Below are 25446 nucleotides of genomic sequence, written 5' to 3' on the forward strand. Positions count from 1 at the left end.
GAGCAATTTGAATTTATTTGAGTTCACTATACAAAGAATATTTCCTAATATATAATCAAATATACACAATTCAAATATCTTGTGTATTGATTAGGTCCCTCATATTCTGATGCATAAACTCAACCCTAATATAGTTTTAGGGCACATGGTAATATGTCAAATCAGCTATAACGTACATAGGCCTATGTTAATGTTCCAGGAAAAAAAAAAAGAAAGTTGCATCAACAAATGTAAATACTCGATTTCACCACAATGCAAAAAGTCAGACATAACAGAAGCACTTTTAAATCCTATCATAAAAGAACATTAAAGATCTCCCCATCTATACATACCACATAAAATAACATTTGATTTGAACAGCTCTAACCCATTCTATTTGAGCTCTACTAATATAATCACTTTTTGAATTCACTTCCAGTAATGCTTGAGTGAAATTAATTCATTTAATTTTATTCAGTTTAATTCATTTCTTTTATAAGAGTCAAGATTCTGATTCTGTATGTTTCTTATTTTTAAAAGTTAGCAATATTTTACTTATGTTTTTTGCATATTCATTATAATTATTTAAATAAAACTACAATTTAAGTCAGGCAGTGAGCCCCTTAAATTTCCTGAGGCCCTGCTCAAAGGTTGAGAACCAATCTTATGATATAAAGTAGAAAGTGCTTTTGTGTGTGTTTTAAATTTCACCTGAAGTGTTGTAGAAAAACATGCCACAAATGCTGTCAATGGAGCGTAATTTGTATCATGACCTTCAACACTTTCCTGGAGTGTAAATATCGCTCCCCTCAGGATCAAGAGCACAGTGCAAAAAGAATGTAGAACCTCTTGCTGGTAAAGAGATTAGCCAAAAAAAGAGAGATTGATTATTGCATTGTTAGGGGTCATGGGTTAAAGGTCAAATTCCAGATACATATCAAGCCAATACCAGACAGAATGGCTGAGAGAAAGCGAATCAATCAGAAAGGAATTGTATCATTCTACAATTTCATTTTGACAAAAGTTACACAAGTTTATTAGTTCACAGGTTGTAATTATTACAAAACTGACTCTCAGAAAAGATGAGACATAAACACAATGATTCAATACTGAAGATTCTAACAAGCTTGGGTCAGATTCCAAAACACAAACAGCTCATTCGCGCAAATTGAATGATAGTTCTATAAGAACTCAAGGTTTAGAATTCTCATTCAACTTGTGTTCCCTAATTACTCTACTGCTAAAGGGCTGTTCACACACGTTTTTGCATTTAGTCTGCATTAATTGTTGGTCTCTGTATCTAGAGTATTTGTCTCAATTGCCATCTTTTCAGCGTCTCCTGCCATTAGCACCATGTTTTTAAAGATGCTTCAAGTTAAAAACCCGTTCTTATCCATTTCAATGCTCTCCAACTACATTTTGTGTGAACGGCCCTCAAGACATTCCAGAACACTGACTTGGTCTGGGACAGTCCATGGTTACATAATACAAGAAAAACATTGTTATCATGAGGGAAAAACATTAAAAATCATACCATTATTAATTAATTAAAATGATTAAAGATCAATTTAAGTGTTAACTGAATACCATACAAACGGCTCTATTGACTAAAGCCACTTTAGAGAACTTAGTTTGAACTAATGCACTAGAATTAAAACACACACAGAACAGTACACTTCAATATTTCTAAACCAGCATCCATTTCCACTACGGACTAAATACAGACACAGCACAAACACAATATCAAGGTTTCACTAATATAAAAATGAAATGAAAAACTGAGACCTCATGTCCACTGAAGCAGGAAGACAGGCTAACTACAGGATCACTATGAAAGGTCAGGTTATCAGACTGCAGATGGTCCATTCCTTCAGGATAATGGATAGATGTGCAGTGAGCGTGTGGCATCATGGCGACTGTCAGTGTGTGTTTGTGTGGAAATGAGCATGCATGAGAGCGTAAGTGAATGCTTTTATGTAAGTAAATTGTTTTCTGTTGGGGTTATGCGTGTTAGTCAGGCTTTCTCTGAGGTTGCTAGTAGCTGTGCATGTTACTCGTCGGGTTTTCTTTTGGGTTTTTTAGGGTTGCGTGAGCGACTTTTGGCTTTGCAGAGAGGACAGATTGGTGCGTTCCGATGGATTTGCTGGTGGCAGGACAGACAAGCCTGGAAAGAAACAACAAATCAAATAAATCTCTTTTACGTTAAACATTCTGCATACGTTTAAAAATGTAGCAGTTTCTAGTAAGCAGGTACAAAATGTCAGTGAGATTTTGATATTTTATTCAGCAATGATGCATTTAATTGATTAAAAGTGACAGTAAAGACATTTATAATGTTACAAAAGATTTCTACTTAAAATAAATGCTGTCCTTCTCTATTTGCCAAAGAATCGTGAAATAAAATTTCACAATATTAATTAATATTTTTTGAGCACCAAATAAGCATATTAGAATGATTTCTTAAGGATTATGTGACACTGATACAAATTATGCTTTACCAGCCCAGGAATAAGATACATTTTTTATCCCTAATTAAAAAGTAATTTATCATTGTAATACATTTTCTCTATTTTACTGTTTTACTGTGTTTTTTTATCAAATAAATGCAGCCTTGGTGAACAGAGAGACTTCCTTCAAAAGCAAAAAAATCCTACTGACCAAAAACGTTTGAACGGTAGACGAACGGAAATAGAAGAACGGTAAAATAGCATGCTAGCAGTTCATTCCACAGCTCATCGAGTATAGTCAAAGACTATAGAAATACAAAGAGAGTTCACTCCTATACTTATGAATGGGAGAAACTGCAACGCGCAATATGGCGGAATAGTCCCGCCTTCTAAATGAAAGAGTCATTGCATCACTGCAGCGGCCGTTAAGAAGCTCCACATTGCGCAGTCATAACTCATAAGAGCAGGGGTCACCAAACTCGGTCCTGGAGGGCGGGTGTCCTGCAGAGTTTAGCTCCAACTCGTTTAAAAAAAAAACTTCAAGTTTCAAATATACCTAGTAAGACCTTGATTAGCTGGTTCAGTAATGTCTGATTAGGGTTGGAGCTAAACCCTGCAAGACACCGGCCCTCCAGAAACGAGCCTGCAAAAGAGCATTGAACCACGCATGCGCGTTAGCTGGTCTAGCCTGACAAATAAGCTTTTTAAACGCTATTTGAGCATAAGAAAGAACATTCATGGGGTAGTTCATTTCAGATTTTGTTGCTGATTTGAAATATGTAATTTAATCGCAAGCAGTTTTTGAGATTTCAGGATGCCCCCCATTCATTTAGATATGACAAGATCTTGTTTGAGCTGCCCGGAGGCATTGCAAATATAGCAGCCGAGTGAACGGACTTTCCTTGAAAGGGATTTTAGTATAGCTCATTGAGTATAGACTAAGATGTTAATTCAGTTAGGGTGGATTTTAATGAAAGAATCTTTAGATTACATGAAATGAATATCTTGGGATTTTTTTGGTCTTTTAGACAAATTAAAAAGAACCGTCATTCTTTTGTGAATCAGACTACAGTGGAACAACAAAGACAAATCAACAGAAAGTTGTATTGCTTTATTGTCATTTTCATTTTGTGTAACCTGTACCACCTACCTAATAACATTTAATTCAGAATGCAAGCTCACAACTAAAGTTAAATATTTTTCTCTTGCCAGCCATGTGTAGGCACTGTCAAATAAACTAAATATATTTCTCCACATTATTGCTGATGTGCGTGTACACAGATACAGCTGCAGTAATTTAAAAGTCTATTCACCTTCATAGGTGGTGGCTGCTGGCGGAACGTCGCTGTCTGTCTGGCATCCTGTTTCCGTGCTGCTTGAAGCTGCTGGGCTGCAGCCGCCGCTGCCGCTAAGGATTCTGGGATAGGAGGCTCCTGAGGTTCTGTCTGCCACTCAGCCTTTTGCTTTTCAAAGTAGCTGAAAGGAGATGAAGAGCACACAAACAAACAGTAAGCAATTTAGCCTTCCCATACACAATTACACACTCTCTGTCTCACAAATTCTCTGACTCAGCTTTAAGAATTACTCTCTATCAAACACACACTCCTACACCGCAATTGACTCATTTTGAGGAGTTCCCCCAGTCAAATAAACACACACACACACACACACACACACACACACACACAGGAACAGTGTTACTAACTCCAATGAGAGCTTCTCCTCTTCCTGGCTGAGGTCGGGGAGTCTCTGTAAGCCGAGGGTCATCCTCAGGGCATCCACGTGTTCTTTTAGTGGCTTGTATTCATCGTGGAGACGTCTGGTTGACTCCAGCAGTTTGTTCAAGTCACTTTCAGACTGTTTGATAGTGTTTTCCATCTGGAGAAGAAATACAGCCACTCCATAAATCACAATGGTGTGAACCTAGTTGTTAGACATCGGACCTAACACAGTGGAATCCTTGACATCACAGAAAAAAAAGTGCTTGTAAAGCTTAGAAAACCTATATACTACCATTTTCCATTTTTGAAAGAAGCTATTTGAGCATACAGTAATATTGTATTGCTGAAAATATAGTAAAAACATTAATATTGTGAAATATAGTTACAATTTAACTGTTTTCTATTCTAAAATATTCTAGAAATAATTCTAATAGGCTGATCTGGTGCTTAAGAGACATTTTTAACAATGTTTTATCAGTGTTATCAATGTTGAAAACAGTTGAGCTGCTTAATATTTTTTCTGGAAAACATAATGCATTTTATTGTAGGATTCTTTGATGAACAGCCTTTACTTTTTTTTTTTTTAGAACTTTTGATCATTTTAATGCATATTTGCTAAATAAAATTATTATTATTATTATTTTTAATCTTACTGACCTGAAACTTTTGAATGGTAGTGTATATTCTACCTAACTTGCATACCTTTGAATATGTGTAGGGTGACCATACGTGCCATTTTTCCCGGACGCGTCCTGGCAAGGATTTCTATATTGCTTTGATTCAAAGTACCTCGAGAGCGTTTCGAAAACATAAGGAACTGATGTCATACACCGATCGGTTTGCACACGCAAACAAAGCCAAAACCTAAATATTTTAGGCAATATAGAAATCCTGGCCAGGACACATCAGGAAAAAATGGCAGGTAGGTAGGTAACCCTAAATATGAGCATTAAGTCATAGTCAGTGTAAATACGATGGATATATTTACTTTATTGACTGCACCACAAGCATGATAAATATTGCAGTGGAGTGTGTAATGTTTTTTCTTATTTACCACATTAATATCAGCATGTATGAGACGCAGCTCCTCTACATGAGCCATTTTCTCTTGCAGCAGAAGATCCATTTCCTGTTTGTACTCTCTCAGGTGCTTCTCCTCTGACTCCAGAGCTTCAAACTCACTCCTCAGTCGAGATTTGATCTTCTCCATCTGAATCGTCTTATTCCTGCAAAACCACACAAAACACAGTAAATATCCAGGCCAATGCATGACAGCATATGGCAATACAATGCAAAGACTTCTGATCTGGTGCATGTGGTTTTAAACAAGACTTCTATAATGTGGTTTCAGAAATCCGATCACAAAACGCATTAGACCCTGTGCGTGCAAAGCTATATTTACAACAACCAGACAATCAAGTGTATATCTGAGGTGTGTATAAATGATTAAAACCGTTCTGCAGGAAATGAACTGTTTGCTCTGCAGTTTCCTGTCTAACCACAACAGGATGCTTTTCACACTCATCCACGTCGAAAATAACGGTTGATGCAGAATTAGTGTGATGTGTTTTCAGATTTAGTGCAAAGCTGTGTTTTTATAGTTTAAGCGCTTTAGCATCATGCCCGATAGAAAGCGCCTGTCAAAGGAGAAATGTATTATATTACTTTTTTCCAGGTAGATTATACATGCAAATTCATGCATTACTTATGAAATGATTAAGGAGAATAACGCCGGGTTTTTGTAATATAGGTTGAACCGGCCAGATGTTGAAGACAGGCTAGCGTGTCTGCTTCGGGATCAATCTCAGCTTTTCTTACCTTATTTCTTTGATGTTTTCTAGCTTGCACATTATCTCTTGTTCGTCCGTCATGGTGGACTATGAAACTGTGAGACTTCTGTGGGAATAAGAACGGAGGTAAAGGTTGTAGCGGATATACCTCTCATAAGAAAGACAATAGAAATGCTAACCATCTGTGGACAACAGCAACACGGCGCTGACTACATTTCCCACAATCCTCAGCAAGGCTTAAAGGGAGAGTGTTCAATTAAAAATACACGTTTGTCGGAAGTTTATGATATTAGGAAATATTTGGGAAACTTTTGAAAAATGAAGCCATCTAAAATACCACCTGCATTTTAGTGACATCTGGTAGAGGCAAAGGTACATGGCAAAGTAATGTACTACATTTAAGCATCGTCATATTTTTACAAGTATGAAATAGAAACAGTGAGTAGTGTGGTTTATTACGGCTTTATTAGAAAACAAAGAAAAACATGTCCAGCAGGAAACAACTACATTGCCGGTTGCTATCTTAACTTGACATGATAGCAGCACTATCACTTGTCTTGTATTTCAGTGTACATTTGATATATTGAATTCCATATTAATGTAGGCTACTGTGGTATTTACACGATACTCCATAGTACTTAATAGAATATTATGTATAGGCTATGTCCAAAACAATGGTTATTTATTCATACTTAAGTGCTTACGTTGGTCAGAAAAGTCTTGAACTTAATATAAAGGCCTTATTCATTTTTCATCGCTTTGGTCACTTCCCTTCTGTAATTTAGCCACTTCATTATCCAGTAAGTTAAAAATGATTTCGAGAAAGCTAATTATTCATTCGCGACTGAACCGTTCGAACGACTCAGCCTGAAACAGAGATTCATCGAAAATAATCGACTCAAAAGAATGATTCATTCGCGAATCGGGCTTCTGATTCAAAACAGACAGACAACAGAAAAAGCAAGGCACAAGGCTTGAAAGCTCAGTTATTGTCCGGGAAATGCATCACTAAACAGACCTTCGCTACTGAAAAGCGACCCGCCTCAACGCAACCAGATAGCTATTACAGTTGAACTAACAGTTTAACCAGTCGATGCATTGTTCAAAGGTTGATACTTCTTTGCAAAGGATGCCATTGCCAGGATAATAACAGCAACTGCTGATTACTGTATCAACCTTCTGAACAGTAAAGTTGGGAGTGAGGCGGTCATATCGCTCAGCGCATCCAGTGCTCTCGCGCGCGTCCGATGTATTTTTAACCCTCGGTTGCTGCATTACCGGAGTCCCGTCCACCCACGTGCTTCAAAACGCGGAGACGGAGGCAGCAAAAACGCACTTTCTGCGGCTCCGAGCGTAGCGACAGGGGGCGTCCGACGCGTTGCCGAAGCGCAGGCGGTGGGTGCAGTCGGGGCCGCTGTAGGGAGGGAGGGAAGTGAGGAAAGGGAGGGCGAGAGGAGAAGGAGGGATGGAGATGGATGATAGATGCTTATGTAGCGCGTCCCGTACGTTCGCCGTTATGCTCGGCCGCAGACAAACTTGCATCCTCCCGTGACTTTCTTTCTTTCCCCTGCTGCTCCACCCATGAAGCAGGACGCAGGGCGAATGCGTGCCAGTGTTCCGGAGCGCGTCGTGATCGCTTGTTTATCCGTCTGATAAATGGTTTTGGAGCTCGCCGCGCCCGCCGGTGCAGGCCCTGCGCTCCAGCGCTGCATCCCGCACATCCAGCGGGTTTTCCGGGTCAGAGTGAGCTGCAGCACCGCCGAGTCCAGCTGCGAGAGTCCCAACGCCGGCTCCAGTATCATCGTAAACATCGAGGACGGCAAGGAAGAAGATTGCACTAAAGCTAAAGTGAGTATGTGCGTGAGAGAGCGCGTGTCGCAGGAGAGCGGTGCGAGCACGACCGACGTTCGCCATTCAAGCTCTTTATTTCATTACATTTTCGGGTCTGTTTTTACTTTCACGGGCCAAATGAGGAACTTTGTCTGTGATTCTGTAAAATGCGCCCCATGTAAATGTTTCAGGGGAGGCGAAATGCTCTTTAAATCACGCGCAGAACTGATGCTCACGACTCACGTTTCACAGAGATTTACTGAGTGCAGTTTGACATACGCTCGTTGACTTTTGAAGATACAAGGACCTTTCGCAGACACAATAGTTTTTCATTTTATTTTAAGATAATCAAATGTATTACTTTATCTTTAAACCTGACCCTCGCACAAACCTGTTGACTTCACAAGAGCTGAAGGAAAACATGATTTATGAGCCGCTCATGTAGCGCAATTCGCTTGAAATGCCGACGAGCAAGTCTTTGACATTTGTCATTATAGGGTATTTTCAAACATTTGACCCTCACAAGTCTAGCCAGATTTGTACACACACATGCATCCTTGAAAATGGTGCATTTCCCTATTTTTAGGCAGAGCTATCTTCAATTGTAAACTTTTTTTCCTACTCTTTATGCACTGAAAGCATGAGGCATTGTACTTGCAGGATCCTAGTCATGAGAAATGAAATGTCCTTGCTTGGGCCAAACAAAGTCAAGGCAGTTGGAGGGTCACACACACACACACACACACACACTTTACACTTGTTTGGCATCCTGCATGTATGACAGTGTTATTGCACCAGGCTGTCTGTGTTTGATTTTGGCATGCAACTAAAGCATTGAAAGCATCTTCAAGCATGCCGCTTCAGGAAAGAAGTGGCCTGTCTGTGCACTGTCTGTGCATCTTTAGTTGAATGCATGCTTTCACCTCCCGCTGAGTATTTTGGCATAACTGCACCATAAGATGCTGCCACCCACTGTGTCTTTAGTCCGAGTGCCTGAGCTCAGAGCTGCACCGTGGGCCTTAAATGGGCTTCATCTAGCCATGAGCTCCAGCAAAGAGACTCCACTTGTTGCTATGAGACAACAGCATAAAGCTGTGTGTGTGCTCTAATGCATGGTGGCCTTGCTGATTGTAAGCCTGTATTGTGGAGGAGGTGAGGAGAAGAGAAGGAAAACAAGGCAGAAAAGAAGAAGGGGGGAGACTTTTAAGAGGAGGATGCATTCTGTTGTTAGGCTTGTTTGTGGTGCGTCTGCTGAATGCACTTGTGCAGTTTTGCTGCCGGCTATTTGAGTCACAGAGTATTGTGTGATTTTTTTTTTTTTTAGGACGTGAGATATGACCTGTGTGTTTACAAAAGTCTGAAATTCGGTGGTCCGCTTGTGTGTGTCTCACTAAAAGGTGACGGGCTGCTTGTTTGTCCATAAGATGGCCATTCTGGCTCACCGTGCTGCAGTTTCTCTCTGCAGTCAGAGTGAAGTGTTTGGCATGACAGAGTACGGAGCTTTCCTGTATTTGTTCACCCGGATATTTTATGTTTAATATGAGGTCTTGCCTTCGCAAAAAGCTGATTGTGTCCAATCTCTGCTCTCTGGTTCTTTCTTACAGAGGAGTGGGCTTACACCTTTTCACCCAAGGAGGAATATTTCAGCGTTCTCCTCCTTTCTTCCTTGCGTTTTCATGTGCTCTATGCACACAGACCTCTCCCACCCACTCAGCAGCAGTTTCCCGATCAGTTCCAAAGCTGGCCGGGTAATTTACAGAGAAAGCGTAATTTACGTCAAACACGTCCTAATGAACAGGGGCGTGCGAACGAGCAGCTGACCTTTTTTATTTAAAACTTGCTGTGAGCCTTTACTGGATTACGTCATTATTTCAGATTGTTTTCGGATCGGCTCTTCAGTTACCTTGTCCTCAGTTACTGATTTTAGCCACGTGTATATACCACAATTATTCAGGTTTTCTTCATGCTGTTTCGCTGATTTCAGAACGGTTTCTCAGTCTGCTGTGGTGGACTGCTGGCACTGACTGTGTGATGCAGCTGATTTGCATAATTTGATGCATACAAAACATGTTAAATATGTTCAAATAATAAAGTGTATTTGAATTATTATTATTATTATTTTATTACATTATAAGATTATATTGTCTATATTTAAATATATTAGTAATATATTTTAACATTTTATTATATAAATTATATTTATTAAGTTATTAGTAAGTTATATTAGTATTATCATTGTCATAAATGTTAAAAGAATTCATAAAATAACATTATATAATAATAATAATTATTGTTGTTAATAGTAATTATTAGTATGTTCTTATAAATAGTAATTATATTTACATTTAAATGTATTAGAAATATATTTTATTTTTAACATCTTTATGCTAATAATGATTCATATTATTAATAATAATATCATTATATATTATCATAAATATGTAAAAAATCATTAATTCAGTATAATATATTTAGCATTTGATAATGATAATCATATTATTATAAATAATAATAAAATATTTATATTTAAATATACTAGTCATATATTTTATTTTTATCATATAAAACAACAACAGCAATATTGTTGTCATTATTAATATTGTATATATAATAATAATCAATAATAATAATAATGATTTATAAAGAATTTAAAAAGCATTCATATGATACATTTTGTATTATTTTTATTGATCATAGCAATAATTCATTTATAATACCAAAATATTTTACATTGTATATTATTATTATTGTTAAATATTACAAATATCATATTTACCACCAGCCTGTGGTATCACAGAAAATCTCAGGATGTTTGCCTCATACATTTCACTTTTAAATCTCAATGAAACTTCTGTCTACTATGGAAAGGCAAATTGTGTTCCTGTAGTGTCCTGCTGTAATATGCATCTCTCTGTTCAAGCTGTTGTGATTATTAAAGCCGTCATCTCTTAGGTTTACTGCACACTGTTTGGCTGATCTCAGAACAGCTCCTCAGTCCGCTGTGGTGGAGCAGCTGTCGATGACTGCGTGACGCAGCTGATCTGAGACCTGCTGCTGAAGCTGTGATCCCCAGCTGGGGCCCGTGGTTTGTGAGTGCAGATGATGCGGTTCAGTGCCCAGGGGAACATGCTGCTGGAGTCAGCATCACGACTCAGAACAGCAGCTATGTCACGCTGGGGAGGAAATTCTTCAGTATGCCACATCTGCAGAGAGAGAGGGGGAAGATTGTGTACACTGTCAGTTTAAAGTGATATTATTCGTCTCAGATGCAAAAAACACCCATACCACATACTCTCGCTCTCTCTCTCTCCGCCTCATGTGCAAGGAGATCTCTAGTTCTGCGCGTAGGTGTTTATTAGTGAAGCATGCATGTGTGCTGCTTTATGCGTGCGTTTCGGCTTTGCACATGAAGCGCTGTTTGGTTTCGAGCGGTGTAGATGTAATATGTGCGCCGTGTGTTTGCATGTGTGTGTGTGTACCAGGCTTTCCCAGAGAACACTGCGTTGTGTTAGTCGTGACTGCTAAAAAGCAGTTAGCTGATGATAGGGCTGCGTTGCTAGGCAACCTGTGTCATGAGCGCAGAGGAGCCTCTCGTAGCTGGATGGTGCTATCGGTTTTCTCTACACACACATGCACACGCACACACTCCCAACCTACACATACACACATCCCTTTCACCCCACACAAAAACAAACAGAGATGCACACACATGCACACGCAGATTCACATATTCTCACTCATACACACACATTAGACATTGCGTAGCAACCTTGATAGAATTGCCAGTGTTTAATTCCAATTTAAGCTTGAGTTGAAGAAGTTTTTGGGGAATAGCAGGGAATTACGGCTGGTGTGCTGGAATCTGCTGAAGGTAAAGAGAACAAACTCAGATTTGGATTTAAGAAAATGTGAGGGTCTCAGAGTTTGTGTTTGCTTTGAAAGAATTTCATTACCACAGTATCGTTTCCCCTCAAGGAAGTTCAACCGTAGCCCCACCCAAAGTAGCTTCTCTTTTTGTCATATTAAAATTGAATTCTGTCATGAGAATTGAAGAATGCAGTGATAAGCATTCCCAGCAGCACCTTGGTGTAGCCTGACCAAGCCAGTTGTGTGTGTCTGTTTTCGTTTATATATATATAGACACACACACACACACACACACACACACACAATATGTATATGTATAATGATAGAAGTATCTGCCATGATGCACAACACATAATTTGGGACAGTTTGTGACATATGGGCACATGCGTCACGCCGATTGTCTTCTAAGAATATGCTCACCTCTGTAAACCGACTGACTTAAATAAAGACAGAACAATGAGTTCGCTGTATACAAAGAGGAGGAGCTCAGAGCAAACTTGCATGTGTTAGATGAAACAAGAAAAAAAAAAAAAAGAGTTACTTATGAAAAGCTCATTTTATCCTTTGGAGACCCATCAATTTATTATATTAGCTGCATAAGAAACATAAAAAAGTTACATTTATTTGTATTGTGTGTTATTATTTATTAATAACATCATTATTATTATTATTACTGTTCAAAGGTTTGGGGTCAGTATAAAAATCTGTTATGAATGAAGTCTCTTATGTTCACCACAGCTGTGGTTATTTGATCCAAAATACAGTAATAGTAATATAATATTAATATTGTGAAAATATTAGAATTTAACTGTTTTCTATTTTAATTTCTTTTACAATTTTATATATATATAATTCCTGAATTCTGGAAATGTTGGGACATTTTATAAATTTGAATAAAAGGAAAACTTTTCAAATCACGTGCCAATATTTTATTCACAATAGAACATAATTACATTTCTTGCTTTTTCAGCCCTTTGTTGCCCCCGTGCCAACGTTTTTGAGACCCGTAGCAGGTATCAAATTTGAAATGAGCTCATTTAGTGGATAAAAGTGTAAAATTTCTCCATTTAAACATTTATTAGGTTCTCTATGTTCTATTGTGAATACAATATTGGCTCATGTGATTTTTTTCATTTTATTCAAATTTAAAAAACGTTCCAACATTTCCGGAATTCGGGTTGTATATACATACATTTTTTTTAATGAACAGAATGTTTCAAGAATGTTATTTTTAGAAATCTTTTGTAACATTATAAATGACCTATTTTTATTTTATTAATTTATTTTTTATTTAAGTTTAATGCATCCTTGCTGAATTAAAAGTAACAATGTATTTAAAAAATAAAGTAAATTAAATGAAATTAAATACTGACCCTAACTATTTTACCGGTAGTGTATTTGTTAATCTCACTGGCCAAAAACAAGATAGAACATAGTTTCAACAAAAAGCTCATGTCTGACTCTGCTAGGAAGGTAAATTGTGTTCCTGTCATTTCCAGTCTATCTCTAACGCTGTAGTTTAGAACTTACTGTGTCTTTTCAAGACGTAGTGATAGATTAGTGAGCTGAGTGGTCACAACAAGTGCTGCACTACTGTATTGTTTCAGTTTATTTGAAAAACTGTTACAGATAAATCAGGAGCATTTTCAGACTTGTAGTGTAATTTTGCTCCCTTTGTTGCTGCTACCAATTAGATACCAAGTTAATGGTTCAGACTGTCCTGTTCAGCCAATTACATGTGAGAAGAACAAGGTGCTCCAGCATTCTTTGAGTCATAATTACTGTACAGTGTGTTTTAACCCTTAAAGGTGCCATAGAATGCATTGATACAGTATTTTAAATTGTTCTCTGATATCTACACAGAAGGTATGTGGCTTAGGTAAGTCAAGTCAAGTCACCTTTATTTATATAGCGCTTTTAACAATGTAAATTGTGTCAAAGCAACTGCACAATATCAAAATCAAAATCCTCTGGCCAACAAACCAGCAGTTCAATTTAACTGCAGCAGAGTCAGATTGTAAGGTCTCAACTAGTTCCAGTGGTCATTTGGTAAGGCAAAAAATCTCCAGAAACGATTTTACATGTCCATTTACAACCCTAGGATTTCTCCCTAGAATGAAACGGTCTGTTATTGGCTTATTTGGCAGGGTCATGAATAATAATGAGCTCTGCTCTGATTGGCTGTTTCACAGTGCTGCTCAATGTTGAGCTCTGCTCTGATTGGCTGTTTCACAGTACGGCTCATCAGCAAGAAGGAAGCACAGGGAGGAAAATATATATTTAAATACTTTCTCTCGCAGTTATATCGTAGGGTAATTATACTGTATTATAAAACGCGGGCATCAGGGAGCCGTTATTAATATGCGAGGCATTGAAACTGCTTTTGAACGATCCATCGATCGCGTTATAGTTTCACTTTCAAGAGACGCGATCACACAAACTATGTTTACATTATGGAGCAACAGTACTTACCACACATTTCACAAGATCAGATGCTTGTCAGTGGTGCTCAGGATCTGTAAGTCATTCGCCATCATCCTCATCTCTCCTTACTGAGAGTGAAATCTTATGTACTGTAACAGGCTACCGCTAGCAAGGAGCTAACCATGTCCCTTTAGTGGCTCGCGTTATTTGCTTTCTGTGCCTTTCTGAATACAGACACCAACCCATCCCTGCACTTCACACCCCCTGCACGGCCTGGAACATAAAATTTATTTTGTTATTTTCGCCGTTGTCCGCGCTTGTTTATTTACAATACCTGCAGAGCTTCTGATGGTTCGGCCGGCTTAGAACAAGGGCGGGTTTATGCAAATGTTGGGGGCGTAGTGATCCCGACTGTTGCGTCACAGTCGGTGTTATGTTCTGATTCGCCTGTTTTTCAGTGGTCTTTTTTAATCACGAGATTTACATATGAAGGAGGAAACTATGGTGTTTGAGGCTCACTGTATGTCATTTCCATGTACAGAACTGTTATTATTTAAATATGCTGGGTAAAGACAGTTTTTCACTCTATGGCACCTTTAATAATTTTTTTTCTTGTGTGTTTTTTGACAATGAAAGAAATGAAATAGGCAAATAAATTATGACTGATCAAAGTAACTAATTATAAAAACTGTAGATTACCCTACACTTTGTGGTCAAAATGTCTGTTTGAAATCATTTTTTTTTTTTTTGCATTATAGCCAATCACAGACATGTCCACTGAAAACATCTATGCTTTTTTGCATAGGTGTTTTCAATGGACATGTCTGTGATTGGCTATAATGCTAAAAAAACAAAAAACAAAAACTGATTTCAAACAGACATTTTGACCACAAACAAACAAAAATTGTTTTTGTGAATTGTGGGGACGTGTTGGCGTGTTTGTTTTTATACCGTACAAACTGTATTCTCTATCACCCTACACCTAAACCTACCCCTTACAGCAGGGGTTTTCAACCCTGGTCCTGGAGGGCCACTGTCCTACAGAGTTTTGCTCCAACCTTGATCAAACTCACCTGCCTGTAGCTTACTAGTAATCCTGATCGGCTTAATTATCTGGTTCAGGTGTGTTTGATTCGGGTTGGAGCTAAAATTTGCAGGACAGTGGCCCTCCAGGACCAAGGTTGAGAGAGCCTGCCATACAGGAAACTTTGTGCATTTTTACTTTCTCAAAAAAACTCATTGTGTATGAATTATAAGCCTTTTGAAATATGGGGACATGGGGAAATGTCCTCATAAATAATCATCTCTTTGTAATACCTATGTCATATCCATGCCATTACACGAATTTGTGATGAACAATATCACTTGACATATCACACAGTGTCATTATTTGATGAAAAAAATAAAGCCAAGATGGAAAAGCCATGTGTGACAAAGTTAGGACACCCTATTATTCAGTTGCCTTAGATAATAACTTGAAGTAATCATTTTCTGTATGACTTTAGCAGCCTTTCACATCGTTCTGGAAGAATTTTGACCTTTTCTTCTTTACAACGTTGCTCCAGTTTATTGAGGTTTGTGGGCATTTGTTTATGCACAGCTCTCACCACATGATTTCAGTCAGGATGAGCTCTGGACTTTGACTGGGCTGTTGCAGAACCTTGATTCTTTTCTTTTCAGCCATTCTGTTGTAGATTTGCTGGTGTGCTTGGGATCATTGTCCTGTTGCATCACCCAATCTTGGCCAAGCCTTAGCTGTTGGATGGATGTCCTTACATTTGACTCTAGAATACTTTGGTATATAGAGGAGTTCATCGTCGACTCAATGACTGTTAGATGCCGGTCCTGTGTCTACAAAACAAGCCCATAATCATCAGCCCTCCACCTGCATGTGTGACTTTTGGTATGAGGTGTTTGTGCTGATATGCTTGTTGAGTTTTCAACAAATGTGCTGCTGTGCATTATGGCAAAACATCTCCACTTTTGTTTCATCTGTTCAAAGGTCATTATTGTAGAGGCCTTTGGTTTGTTCAGATGCAACTTTGCAAATCTAAACCATGCTGCCATGCATTTTTAGATAGAAGAAGCTTTCTTCTGGCAAGCCTTCCAAACATGTCCTACTTGTCCCATACTCTTCTAATTGTACTGTCATGAATTTGATCATTTAACATGTTAACTGAGGCCTCTGTAGCCTGCGGTGAAGTTCTTGGGTTGTCTGCCATTTCTTTGAGCATTACATGGTCTCAGCTTGGGGTGAATTTGCTGGGATGTCCACTCCTGGGAGGATAGGTGTCTGTTTTGAATGTCTTCCACTTGTGAATAATCTACTTGATTAGCAGCGCCTGACTGCTACTTACCCTCTTAATTCTTATGTTACCAGCAAGGGTGTCCTAATTTTGTCACCCATGGCTGTTCCATTTTGGCTTTATTTTTGTTAAATAAACAATGACAATATGTCATTTGTTGTTGTTCATTTGAGGTTTTATTTTCCAAATTTTAAGACTTGGAAAGAACCACGTCTTAATTTTTATAATGTCCATGGAATTTAATAGGGTGTCCTAACTTTTTCACATGACTATATATATGTGTGTGTGTGTGTGTGTGTGTGTGTATGTATATATGTGTGTATGTATATATACAACTCGATTTCCGGAAATGTTGGGATGTTTTTTTAAATTGAATAAAATTAAAACTAAAAGACTTTCAAATCACATGAGCCAATAAATATTCTGTATGGGCCAAGGCTCATTTAAAATGGATTGTTTCAAAGTGGAAAAGTGTTCTATGGTCAGACGAGTCCAAATTTGACATTCTTGTTGGAAATCATGGATGCCGTGTCTTCCGGGCTAAAGAGGAGGGAGACCTTCCAGCGTGTCATCAGCGTTCAGTTCAAAAGCTAACATATCAGCATGGTATGGGGGTCCATAAGTGCATACGGTATGGGCAGCTTGCATGTTTTGGAAGGCACTATGAATGCTGAAAGGTATATAAAGGTTTATACATATGCTCCCCTCCAGAGGACGTCTATTTCAGGGAAGGCCTTGTGTATTTCAGCAGGACAATGCAAAACCACATACTGCAGATATTACAACAGAATGGCTTCATTGTAGAAGAGTCTGGTTGCTGAATTGGCCTGCCTAGAGTCCAGATCTTTCACCTATATACCCCCTGCCCACCAGCAGGAACCAGGTGCTAGTTCAGAGCCAGTGCTATTGCCGGTTCTTAGTTGGTTCGACTGGCGAACCCTTTAAGAATTGGTTGCTTTTCCACAGGCTAGAGAGCCAATACAGAGCCAGGTCTTACGTCACTGAATACGTTTCATGTTTCGTTTCACTAGCGCGGCAGCGCCAAACACAACAAACTTGTTCGAGGTGCATCTGCGCCACGCAGATAGATCAATGGATCGGCACACAACACACTAAAGCACTGCGAGAGCGATCCAAAAGCATAAAGAGCCGTCTGCTTTCCAGTCGCTCCCAGTCCGCGCAGTGCCGATCCATCCCGAACAAGCCTAAACAATGGCGGACGTTGCATTACTATTGATGTTCATGGCTTGGCGAACCTACATTGGCATCCAAACACGGCAAATCCAATGTGTTCGTGTTTAGCTGCTATTTCAAATATGGCGGTCAAAAGTTTCTGTCGTCTTGTTGGTCACGGTAACCACACCCCCAGCCCCTGACGCAAGCGGTTCTTCCTTCTAGCCCAGCAATGTTTTGGTGCTACTGACGAACCGCTTTTCCTGGTTCTGAGCTGGTGCTTTGGGTGTCAAAAGACAAAGAAGCGGTTTGAAACTAGGCTCTGGCTCAGAACCAGCACTGGAACTGCCTTGGTGGAAAAGGGGTCATTAAACGAAAAATGTCAAAGATGTAGAGATGCACTGACTGACCGGCCAGTGATCGGAATCGGCCGATTTTTCGCATGACCGGCCTGGATCGGTGACCGGCCGGTTTGTCTCACATCTTGCCGATCCCGAGCCGATCCTTTACGTCACAGCCACGCGCACACTCACAGTCGCGTGTAAACACGTCATTTTGCGTGAGAAAGATTCTAATTTTAATTGCATTCAGTATAAACGGCAACTGATAATGTTTTTATGTCGTACCAGATGAGGCTTGCACAGCCCGAGTGAGTGTGTGAGAGACAGCACACACAAAATAACTCCCATAAATTTATAGATGCATACTGCGGTAGAAGAAAAAAAATATTTTCAATATATGATTTAGATAAGCAACATTATAAGGCCATGATGTTTCCCCGAATATCAATCAACACAATTGCAACGTGATACTGATTTTATACAATAGTATTTAAATAAACAAGAAGTTAAAATTAAGTGACTTAGATTTTAGACAAAATATTAACTGTTTTTGCTCAATTTCGCTGACGAAAATAGTTCCGATCAAACCACAGCAGAACTGTTGTGTCTCGGAGCAACACAGAGCGGTGTTTCGTTATTGAATGAATCCACGTTTTGAACGAATTGAGTGAGTCAATGATTCAGAGGCCCATTCATAAGGACAGTCACTTGTCTCTTTCTGAATGAATCAGCCGTTTGAATGAATCGGTTGAATGAATGAATAAATGACTCACTCGTTAAAACAGACACTTGCCGCCACCTACTGGTGGTTTAGTCAGTTCTTAGAAAGAAAATCTGAATAGGCACAAATAAGTATCAGCAGGTCACACTTCCAAAAAATCTGAAATCGGAATCGGCCAAGAAAATTGCAATTGGTGCATCTTTACAAAGATAACCACAAACTCTTCAGCAGCTGGAAACCTATATCAGGCAATAATGGGACCAAATTCCAACACCAAAACTTGATGCCCAGACATCTTCAAACTATTTTGAAAAGAAGTGGAGATGCTACACCATGGTAAACATACCCCCATCCCAACTATTTAGAGACCTGTAACAGGCATCAAATTTGAAATGAGCTCATTTTGTGGATAAAATTTAAAAAAAATTCAGTTTAAACATTTGTTATGTTATCTATGTTCTATTGTGAATAAAATATTGGCTCATGTGATTTGAAATTATTTTAGTTTTCATTTTATTCAAATAAAAAAAAAAAACGTCCCAACATTTTCGGAATTCGGGTTGTGTGTGTGTGTGTGTGTGTGTGTGTGTGTGTGTATGTATGTATGCATATATATATATATATATATATATTAGTGCTATCAAACAATTAATCGCATTCAAAATAAAAGTTTTTGTTTACATAATATATGTATGTGTACTGTGCTTATTTATTATGTATGTATAAAAACACATTCAGTATGTATTTTGAAAATATTATATAATAGCATACACATAATATATATGTTTATGCTTTTAATAAATTTATATCTATATAAATTTATTTAATATATAAACAACATATTTTTCTTAAATATACACATGCATGTGTTTGTATGTGTATGCGTGTGTGTGTGTGTATATATATAAATATATATATATATATATATATATATACACACACACAAAAGAAATATACACAGTACACACTCATTTTATGTAAACAAAAACTTTTATTTTGGATGCGATTAATCGTTTGACAGCACTAATATATATATGTGTATATATATTATTATTATTATTTATTTATTTTTTTTGCATTTATGTGTTCATACATTTATGAAATGCTTTGATTTACTTTTAAAAAAGTAATTTGGAAAGAGTTTTCAGCTTGGTTTGGATGTGCAGCTGCATAAAAATAGCATGAAATCTCACCCCACAAAACGTATTTGAATGTAAATTATAAAAAATATGTTATGAATGTAAATGATCTTTTCTCTTTCCCTCAGGAGTACATTGTGTCGCTGATCAGTCCTGTGCATAAGCACCGTGAGCGTTTGACTCTTTGGCTGCAGCGGAGACTGCATGCCCTGCGTGCAGCTATTGAGTACGAGAGCTGTGCTGTGGTGCAGGTGAGGGACCATGCACTGGAGCTTCAGGGAGGTCATGCGCAGGTAACAGCTGCATGCGCTATGCTGCAGCACCTGAAGATGGAGCACCGTGGCTGCCGCGAACCCCAGCCCTTGCCTGCTGCTGCTGGCCACGACTCTCCAGAAGAAGAGGAGGAGGAGGATGAAGACGCCGGGGAAGATGGGAGCAGTTCTGAGAGTGATGAAGAGGCGCGGTCACGGAGTGGGAGTTCTGAAGGCGCTGTCAGCACGGCGGGGTCAGGAGAAGGAGCGACTGGAAGGAGGCAGGACCCACTCATAGCAAGCAAACCTCACCGGCAGCTATGCCGCTCATCCTGTTTGGACCGCCCCAGCTTCAGTCAGAGCAGCACCTTACAGGAGTTACGCACAGATGACACCCAGAGAGCCCAAATGCCCTTGCGTCAAACCAGCGATCGAGATTACCAAACCAAAATTGACTTTGCTCTGAAACTGGGCTACTCCGGAGAGCAGGTGGAGTCTGTGCTGAGTAAACTGGGGTCCAGCGCACTAATCAATGATGTATTGGCCGAGTTGGTACGGCTAGGGAATAAAGGAGATCCAGAGAGCCAGACAGCAGCAGGTAATCCCGGTTTAACACCACGGGTGGTGGGAGCCAAAGAAGCCATCAGCCCCGAAGCATCGCTGGAGGAAGACACATCGGACACTTATGACAACCTCCGACCGATTGTGATTGATGGATCCAATGTTGCCATGAGGTAAATTCTAATGAGAACCAAACTCTTTCCACTTATATTGTAACGCTCGGCCTATGGCCGTGGGTATACACAACTAACGATTGTTCTGAAGCCTCGTAATTGTTGGTTAAACTGATGGTGGATAACAAGAAAAACATTTCCGGAATCCTAGATCAGCTGATCTCCTTACGTCACGGGGAATCCCAGGTAGGTCACAGATATTTTTGCGGGATAAAATGGGAACTCAACCACAAGAGCAGGGCAAAAGAACTCAGGGTAATACTAATATAAAAACAGCTGATATGCATAAATCCTCATGCTAATAAGCAGCCTTATAAATGTACCCATATTATGTGGCTGCGCTACAATATTGTTTAAAAACATACAATTTCTGTAATTGCTGATAAGGCCTACATGTTTTGAGCCTAGCAGTCAAACTGAACTTGTTTGCAACCCATTTTCCCTATAATCCAATATATTTCAAGATAAAAATGTCACGCGGAACTTAATTTTATCTATCATGGGTTGTTTGGATTGTGAAAAGTAGTTGGAGGGAAGAATGCTACAGTTTAGAGCAAGTTGTTTTAGAGGCAGAGAAATGTATTATATATTACAAATAATATGAGAAACATTTTCTGCTGAAAAGTGCACAAGAATATTCATTTAGAAAGTAAAAGATTCAATTTAAGAGACGTTAAAGGGATATTAAAATTCTGGCTAAATAAATACTATTCTGAAAATTCTAAGCGATTAAAAAATAAAACACTAGAAGCTAAAATCAATCATTTTAAATGCTAAAAGTGAATTTAGGCATCACAACATTATAATGTACAGTGTGAAAACTGGATGTTCATTTTCATATTTGATAAAGATTACATTTAACAGTGTTGTTAAATTATTAACATTTTTGGAATTCCCCTTTATGTGAGCATTAGAGGATGGCAAAGATAATCTAATTGTAAAAATAGAATAAATGAAGCATGCACAATTAGATAACAAACAACGAACATCGATACCAATAAATTAGAAAATTGGGTCATAACCGATTTGGTGCCGATATACTGTGCATCCCAGGTCAGTTTTGATTTCATGGTGACTTTAAGGGGTCATCGGATGCCCATTTTCCACAAGTTGATATGATTCTTTAGGGTCTTAATGAAAAGTCTATAACGTACTTTGGTTAAAATTTCTCAATGGTAGTGTAAAACAACACCCCTTTTACCTTGTCAAAATCAGCTCTGCAGAAATCAACCTATTTTTGCATGTTGCTTTAAATGATAATAAGCTCTGCTGACCCCACACCTCTCGTCTGTTGTGAGACTTAAATGTATGGGCTTGAACGGCGTGAAACATTTGTAACATTTGCGATGCAACTTTTGCCTGCTAACCCATTATTTCTCTTGTAAAAAAGCAACAAAGTATAATGATCCCAAAAGTAACTGCTGCGCGCTCTACATTGTATCAAATGATCATAATCACTTCTCTTCATTTTACAGTCCTGCTCCTAGCCTTTTATTCAGACTAAACCCCCCTTTCATTTGGTTGAGGAAGCTGGCGTTTTGAGAGCCATCTGCACATCTTGACATGCCGAAGAATATGCCACTGCAATAGATGCTTTTCCCAGTATTATGGTTAACGATTAATCGATTAATTGATCGTTAATTTAAATGTTACGATCACGTAAATGATGGAAAATTGACATCCCTAGTACACACACTGCCAACACACATTTTTGTTCAAACAACATGTAAAAGTGAATTTAGCCTCTGATGACCCCTTTAAAGGCTCTGGACATGTTGATGAGAAAATTAGCCAGAACCTGGGGAACTGTGAACTAAAGAGTCATCAGATTCTCACTATTGTTGTTTACTTCTGGAATTTACGCTCTTGCAGGAAGTCTTTTGGTGAAATGATCTTGATGTTCCTGTTCTGAAATGCTCTTAGTATTGAGAAATGTCCAATCAGTGAGAGAACTGTGTGTGCATGTGTGTAATTTGATGTTGGTAATATTATTTTGTAGCCATGGAAACAAAGAGGTGTTCTCATGCCTGGGCATTCAACTGGCTGTTGATTGGTTCCTGGAAAAGGGCCACAAAGACATCACAGTTTTCGTCCCAGCATGGAGGAAAGAACAGTCAAGACCTGATGCACCAATCAAAGGTACCACAAAAAATGGAAAAAACCCCCAAAAAAAACCTTCAGAAAATTATGTTTCTATGATGAGTTCACACCAAAAAGTGCAAGTGTGTGTGTGTGTATCCAGTTAGCCTAAAAATCTGAGACCACCAGTTAAAATGCTTCTGTCTAATTTCTTTTCTAATTTAATGTATATATTTTAAAATATTACACCTTTAGTGAAAAGTTGAATTAAAAATGAATTTATTAGTATTCATCCTTCTTTTGCTTTAATAAAATCAGCTCTCAAGCTGCATGAACTCCACAAGTTTGTGTAAAACATGGTGAATCATGTTCTCAAGTGTGATTTGAGAATGATCCAAACAACATCTTGTGCTTCAGTCCAGACAAACAAAATTTTTTTTTTTTTTGCTTAACAAAGTTCACATGATCTGTCACAGATTTACGTCTTTGATTATTGACCTAGAAATGTTCTTAATCGTCATGTTTCTTTATTTAAAAATGTTTAAAATCCCCAAATGTTCTATTTATTTTCCAGCTTAAAATAGGTTAGACTTTTGACCCATACTGTATGTTGTTAGATACAGTGGATATTTTTTCCATGAAGAGCCGTTTTTATTTGCCTCTATGAACTTCTCTGAGGAGCTGCCATGTGTCCAGCAATATCGTCCATCTGTGCTGTGATGTTTATACAAGTTTGCGTATGTCTGTGCATGAGGTCACAGGAAGTGATGATGTGTGATGTCACCTTCATCCTCAGATCAGGAGATCCTACGGAAATTGGAAAAGGAAAAGATCCTCGTCTTCACACCGTCTCGCAGAGTCCAAGGCCGACGAGTGGTTTGCTATGATGACCGTTTTATCGTCAAGCTAGCCTGCGACTCAGACGGGATCATCGTGTCCAACGACAACTACCGAGACTTACAGAATGAGAAACCAGAGTGGAAGAAATTTATTGAGGAACGACTCCTCATGTACAGCTTCGTCAACGACAAGTATGCTCGCACACAGTTACCGTGGTGACGGGCTTTTCTCTCTCTCACTCATTTGTGTCTTCTGCTTTCCACCCTCGCACCCGTATGGCGTTCCTCTTTCTCTCTGTTTCTCTTCTTTCACTTTTTATTGCTCGGTCACTTGTTTCAAGTCTCTTTTGTTCTATTTTGTAAATAAGCTTTAATTATTTTCCTGGTTTATTGGCTCAAGTTTGATTTTTCAGTGACAAGGTCCCACGGTTAGGCCTGTTGTGATTACATAATTACCTGTTCCCAGTTGCATGTGATTTAAGCCACACATTGCTATCCAAATAAAGTTATTTTAAGTGATTATAGAAATGCCATAAATGGGCATTTTTGTCTAATTTTCTGATGCAGTAGTGCAGTAGAAATGCTTTTGTCATGCACATACTATACAACATCTGTGGAGGTTCACGTCGCACTCACGCAAAACTATTAATGTTGCTTTAACATACATTACGAATGCAGAGTGCTCCGGTTTCACTTTATTTTAATATTTGCATCGTGGCCGCAAGTAATGAAGAATTTAGGACAGAAGTATTTTACCATACTTCTGTATAATATATATAAAATCTCATATTTAAAATTTCAATAATGATAATATTTAAGTATTATTTAATTAAATATGTTTTAGATTTATATCATTGTTCCTATCATAGACTTGTGATTATTTGTGTCTGTTGGACTGATTTGTAGGTTTATGCCTCCGGATGATCCTTTAGGCAGACATGGACCCAGTCTGGAAAATTTTCTCCGCAAACGACCAGTGGTTCCAGAGCACAAGAAGCAGCCGTGTCCTTATGGTCAGTACAGCAAAAGTAGGAAATTAATTTATGTCTTTATTCCAGAACATTACAGCATATTAAAATATATATTTGCTGCATGAACACTGTAATGTAAAATAAGATAAATGCCAAGTTCTGTCATGAAACTCTAGATGGTGCAAGCTGATGGTTCGATAATGCAAACTTATGATATACACAGCGTTAAACTTCTTGGCACAAGCTGATTGGTTTATGTTGCATACCCAGGCAGTGAGCTTGCTGCTTTACAAATAAATGGCTGGTCAGCATTCACTGACTAGAGCATTTTGCAGCACGCTTTCAAAGTTACTCTAAAAACCCTCCCCCTTCCCGATCTCCACCAGTGTAGATCTGCTACGGGTTATTAGGCCTATATATGCATATGTGCAGCAGCTAGTGTTGTCAAAAGTACCGCCCGCGATACTAGTCGGTACTGAGATTTTAAAAACGCCCATTTCCCGCTTACATTTGATTCTTAAAACACAGCTGATTGGTCATTGTGTTCACACACTCAACAGGTATGACTGTGACTGGCTATATCTGTCTATATGCAGATCTATTAGGGATCCGCTGATAGGCATGGCTTTCAAGCACTCCCATGTGCTTTTATGTGAGTGCTCGGTGAAGAGCATGAAGCGATGATCATTGTAGCCAATCACAGTCATATCTGTTGAGCGCGTGAACACAACGGTCAATCAGCGGTGTTTAAGAAGTTTTTAAAATTTTAGTACTGACTGGTATTGGTCGGTACTTTTGACAACACTAGCAGCAGCAGTGTGCCTTAAATACTCA

The 25446-nt window shown here is 38.6% G+C and overlaps 2 protein-coding genes across 3 annotated transcripts in view; one reads left to right on the forward strand and one right to left on the reverse strand.

The window, feature by feature from the left end:
* LOC306871459 (zinc finger C4H2 domain-containing protein-like) lies at window positions 1-7755 on the reverse strand. Of its 2 annotated transcripts, none has more exons than XM_079419408.1 (6): window positions 6117-6159; window positions 5966-6043; window positions 5202-5373; window positions 4132-4304; window positions 3740-3902; window positions 1-2143 (listed from the first exon to the last, which is right to left on the reverse strand). In XM_079419408.1, the coding sequence occupies exons 2-6, from the start codon at window positions 6016-6018 to the stop codon at window positions 2030-2032; spliced, it is 675 nt and encodes a 224-aa protein (XP_079275534.1). In that variant the 5' UTR covers window positions 6019-6043; window positions 6117-6159; the 3' UTR covers window positions 1-2029. The 2 variants fall into 2 exon arrangements, with proteins under 2 accessions (XP_079275534.1, XP_079275535.1); XM_079419409.1 differs by lacking the exon at window positions 6117-6159 and adding an exon at window positions 7216-7755 and having other exon boundaries at window positions 1001-2143.
* Window positions 7594-25446, forward strand: part of LOC306871458 (putative ribonuclease ZC3H12B) — a gene marked incomplete at its 5' end in the record, with an annotated part of 21433 nt that continues 3580 nt past the window's right edge. Inside the window, 5 exons of the mRNA XM_079419407.1 lie at window positions 7594-7785; window positions 19867-20723; window positions 22723-22862; window positions 23599-23833; window positions 24548-24654. Coding sequence (XP_079275533.1) covers window positions 7594-7785; window positions 19867-20723; window positions 22723-22862; window positions 23599-23833; window positions 24548-24654 — 1531 coding nt within the window. The remainder of the gene's footprint in view (window positions 7786-19866; window positions 20724-22722; window positions 22863-23598; window positions 23834-24547; window positions 24655-25446) is intronic.

This window comes from Barbus barbus (assembly GCF_936440315.1).
Source record: "Barbus barbus genome assembly, chromosome: 6".
In the NCBI taxonomy this organism is placed as follows: Eukaryota; Metazoa; Chordata; class Actinopteri; order Cypriniformes; family Cyprinidae; genus Barbus; species Barbus barbus.

What these genes read in the sequence shown, in the direction of transcription:
- LOC306871459 (XM_079419408.1), bottom strand. Translation starts at nt 6,018, where the DNA reads ATGACGGACGAACAAGAGATAATGTGCAAGCTAGAAAACATCAAAGAA. An exon ending in TACATGCTGATATTAATGTG is followed by an intron (nt 4,305 to 5,201) that starts GTAAATAAGAAA and finishes TTTCTTCTCCAG; the next exon opens with ATGGAAAACACTATCAAACA. An exon ending in GAGGAGAAGCTCTCATTGGA is followed by an intron (nt 3,903 to 4,131) that starts GTTAGTAACACT and finishes ATCTCCTTTCAG; the next exon opens with CTACTTTGAAAAGCAAAAGG.